Source organism: Gymnodraco acuticeps, unplaced genomic scaffold (genome assembly GCF_902827175.1).
Source record: "Gymnodraco acuticeps unplaced genomic scaffold, fGymAcu1.1, whole genome shotgun sequence".
NCBI classification, from domain to species: Eukaryota; Metazoa; Chordata; class Actinopteri; order Perciformes; family Bathydraconidae; genus Gymnodraco; species Gymnodraco acuticeps.
The window spans coordinates 35,525-39,371 of record NW_022991746.1 but is presented as its reverse complement, the minus strand read 5'-3'; the positions used below and the strand labels follow the sequence as shown (position 1 = coordinate 39,371).

The window sequence follows — 3,847 nt, the reverse complement described above, 5'->3', positions numbered from 1 at the left end:
CTCTCCTTAAGGTGGACTGAACCCTTCTTCAGGTGGACTGAACTCTCCTTAAGGTGGACTGAACCCTTCTTAAGGTGGACTGAACTCTCCTTAAGGTGGACTGAACTCTCCTTAAGGTGGACTGAACTCTCCTTAAGGTGGACTGAACTCTCCTTAAGGTGGACTGAACTCTCCTTAAGGTGGACTGAACCCTCCTTAAGGTGGACTGAACTCTTCTTCAGGTGGACTGAACTCTCCTTAAGGTGGACTGAACTCTTCTTAAGGTGGACTGAACTCTCCTTAAGGTGGACTGAACTCTTCTTCAGGTGGACTGAACCCTTCTTAAGATGGACTGAACTCTCCTTAAGGTGGACTGAACCTAACTCTCCTTAAGGTGGACTGAACTCTCCTTAAGGTGGACTGAACCCTTCTTCAGGTGGACTGAACCCTTCTTCAGGTGGACTGAACCCTTCTTAAGGTGGACTGATCTCTCCTTAAGGTGGACTGAACTCTCCTTAAGGTGGACTGAACTCTCCTTAAGGTGGACTGAACTCTCCCTTAAGATGGACTGAACTCTCCTTAAGGTGGACTGAACTCTCCTTAAGGTGGACTGAACTCTCCTTAAGGTGGACTGAGCTCTCCTTAAGATGGACTGAACTCTCCTTAAGGTGGACTGAACTCTCCTTAAGGTGGACTGAACCCTTCTTAAGATGGACTGAACTCTCCTTAAGATGGACTGAACTCTCCTTAAGGTGGACTGAAGCCTTCTTACGGTGGACTGAACCCTTCTTAAGGTGGACTGAACCCTCCTTAAGGTGGACTGAACCCTCCTTAAGATGGACTGAACTCTCCTTAAGGTGGACTGAAGCCTTCTTACGGTGGACTGAACCCTTCCTAAGGTGGACTGAACCCTCCTTAAGGTGGACTGAACCCTTCTTAAGGTGGACTGAACTCTCCTTAAGGTGGACTGAACTCTCCTTAAGGTGGACTGAACTCTCCTTAAGGTGGACTGAACCCTTCTTAAGGTGGACTGAACTCTCCTTAAGGTGGACTGAACTCTCCTTAAGGTGGACTGAGCCCTTCTTAAGGTGGACTGAACTCTCCTTAAGGTGGACTGAACTCTCCTTAAGGTGGACTGAACCCATCTTAAGGTGGACTGAACTCTCCTTAAGGTGGACTGAACTCTCCTTAAGGTGGACTGAACTCTCCTTAAGGTGGACTGAACTCTCCTTAAGGTGGACTGAGCCCTTCTTAAGGTGGACTTTATGAGTTTCCTCACCAGCGTCTTGATGCTGCTCAGCTCCTTGATCTTGTTCCCGCTCAGGTTCAGGTACGTCAGGTTGGGACATTTCTCGACCAGCGAGTCCAGATCTCCAGAGATCAGGTTATCACTCACTTCCAGCTGAAACACACACACACACAGGTCATCACATACAGAGCATCAACTAGTTCCTGAACAGTGTCCTTCACATGCTGATATCAAGAGAGGGAGTTACACAGTCACAAGATGGAGGAGTAGAAAGCAGTATTCAATGTTTACTTCAGATTAGCTCCACGTCAGAAATGAGCATGCTTGATGTCTCTCTCCATAGAGGCTGAATCATCATGTTAATCACGTAGCTATCATCTGCCTCAAACAGTCCTGATGCTCTTCTAGGTAATCACACATCCTGTCATGTTCACAGCTACAGTTGATACCTCTGTTAGCATGCTACTCCAGTGTTTCCCATTACATTGATTTATTTGTGGCGGGCCGCCACAATTAAATATCGTCCGTGGTGGTCTAATGGATAGTGAGGTGGGCTGATGATCGGAAGGTTGCGTGTTCAAATCCTGCCTGGAACACCACTACTAGTGTGCCCTAAGGCACTTAGCCCAGGGAAAATGTCCCTGTAATTGGTCATTGTAAGTCGCTTTGGAATAAGGCGTCTGCTAAATGCCTAAATTGTAAACTACATTTTTGGGAGAATAAACCCCACAGATCCTCAACTCCGGTGCGTCTCACTCATTAACAACGCAACACAGAGCAACAAGAACGTTGTCTACAGTTGCCATGAACTCGTATGTATTTTCCTATTTGAGGGGGGGGGGGGGTGGATGCGTGGGCCGACCGAATAGGTTAAGGGGCCTTTGGTTTTTCTTGCCGGGGGGGGGGGGTGCGGTGCGCCCCCACAAATATAAACAAATTCTGTGGGACACACTGTACTCTCATATTGGAGGAGGACCTTCAGTAACGTTGATGCTTACCTTGCTGAGTTTGGGCAGAGCAGGCAGCTTGGACAGCGAGCTGAGCCCCACGTTCACCATGCTGAGGATCTCCAGCTCCGAGTACTCCTCCGTCAGACCCTCCACCTCCCCGTCACTGGAGCGGCAGTTATCCACCACCAGCTCCGCCACCTGCACAACAACAACAACAACAGGGAGTCATGGGTCAATAACAACAACAACAATAACAGGGAGTCATGTGTTAACAACAACAGGAATTCATGTGAGCACAACAACAGGGAGTTATGTGAGCACAACAACAGGGAGTCATGTGAGCATTAGGAAAACCGCTATAAAAATCCAATGTATTATTATTGTCTACAACAAGAAAACATTTACTAAAAGTAGAAGTACTCAGATCTTGTACTTGAGTAAAAGTAGAAGTACTCAGATCTTGTACTTGAGTAAAAGTAGAAGTACTCAGATCTTGTACTTGAGTAAATTAGAAGTACTCAGATCTTGTACTTGAGTAAAACTAGAAGTACTCAGATCCAAACGGCGGTACTACAACTTCCGTATCAGTCCGTGACGTCACTGGGCCCCGAAAGACTTTTTCCCATTGCCTAACATGGAGAAAGAGACGTCTGTAAATCAGTGGATGATTGTTTTTAAACTAAATAAACTACCCAGTATGAACTACTATGTTATAGCCCTTATTAGAATCATTCGGTCCTTCCAGTTGTACAATGCACTAAAAGCCGAATCATGAGTTATTTTCTCTCTCCATTCATTCTACTGAGCCGAGAGCGGGAGCTCGGGGCGGAGCTTAAGAGACACTCACTGCGCATGCTCTATGAGCTACATACGGGTACTTCTTACTATACTTCCATGGACATTACACATGAATATTTGCCTCGACGGACGGAGCTCTTCCTCCGGGACGAAGCCTCTCCTCCGCCCCGCTGCTCCCGGTCCTCCCCCCGGTGGGAAATCGGCTGTGATCCCGGGAGGAATCGGGTTATCTCCCCCCGGAACCCCCTTAATGAGGCACCGAGAGAGAGCCCTCCATGTTGGAGAGGAGGAAGAAGAAGCCGTTTTCTGGGTCAAAATGTCGGCTATCTCTCGCTGTTCTCCCGCTGAACGCTTCCTCCCAAAATGTCGGATACCTCTCCCGCTGAACGCTTCCCTCCCCCTCCTGTTCACAAACACATAGCCGGGTTGATATGTTACTCACGTCCTTAGGTTTCCTGTTCCTGAGCTCCAGGAGGACCCTCTTCTTCATCTCCATGTTGGAACAAAGCAAAATAAAACAGCGCGTCTCCTTCGCAGATCCAGACAGCACTAACCCTCCATGTTCACTCGAGCCTTCCTCCACCGAGAGGCCACGCCCCCACGCCTTATTAATATTCATATATTCACAGATGCTGGCCTGCTATTGGTCAGATGATGGCCAGCTCACCGAGCTCGTGCCCCCACAGCTCATTATGCAGGACTCTTCTCTCCCATTGCCTGGGGTTGTAGAGGCGGAGCTTGTTCTCGACCAATGAGAAGTCGAAAATGAAACATTTAAACTTTACATCAACCCCCTCTTTGTCCTCATTGGCGCCATATTGTACAACAACAGGAACATAAGAACAATAACTGTTTAATGAAAACAACAGAT

The 3,847-nt window shown here is 47.8% G+C and overlaps 1 protein-coding gene across 1 annotated transcript; it reads right to left on the bottom strand.

Moving 5' to 3' along the window:
- Positions 1-1,258: 1,258 nt before the first annotated feature.
- On the bottom strand, positions 1,259-3,592 carry LOC117534918 (acidic leucine-rich nuclear phosphoprotein 32 family member E-like; the record flags this gene model as incomplete). The annotated part of the gene is given in 3 exon segments (XM_034199191.1): positions 1,259-1,381; positions 2,227-2,376; positions 3,419-3,592. Coding segments are annotated over 3 exon segments (327 nt in total), but the record flags the coding sequence as incomplete, so codon positions are not given.
- Between the last annotated feature and the right edge of the window lie 255 nt (positions 3,593-3,847).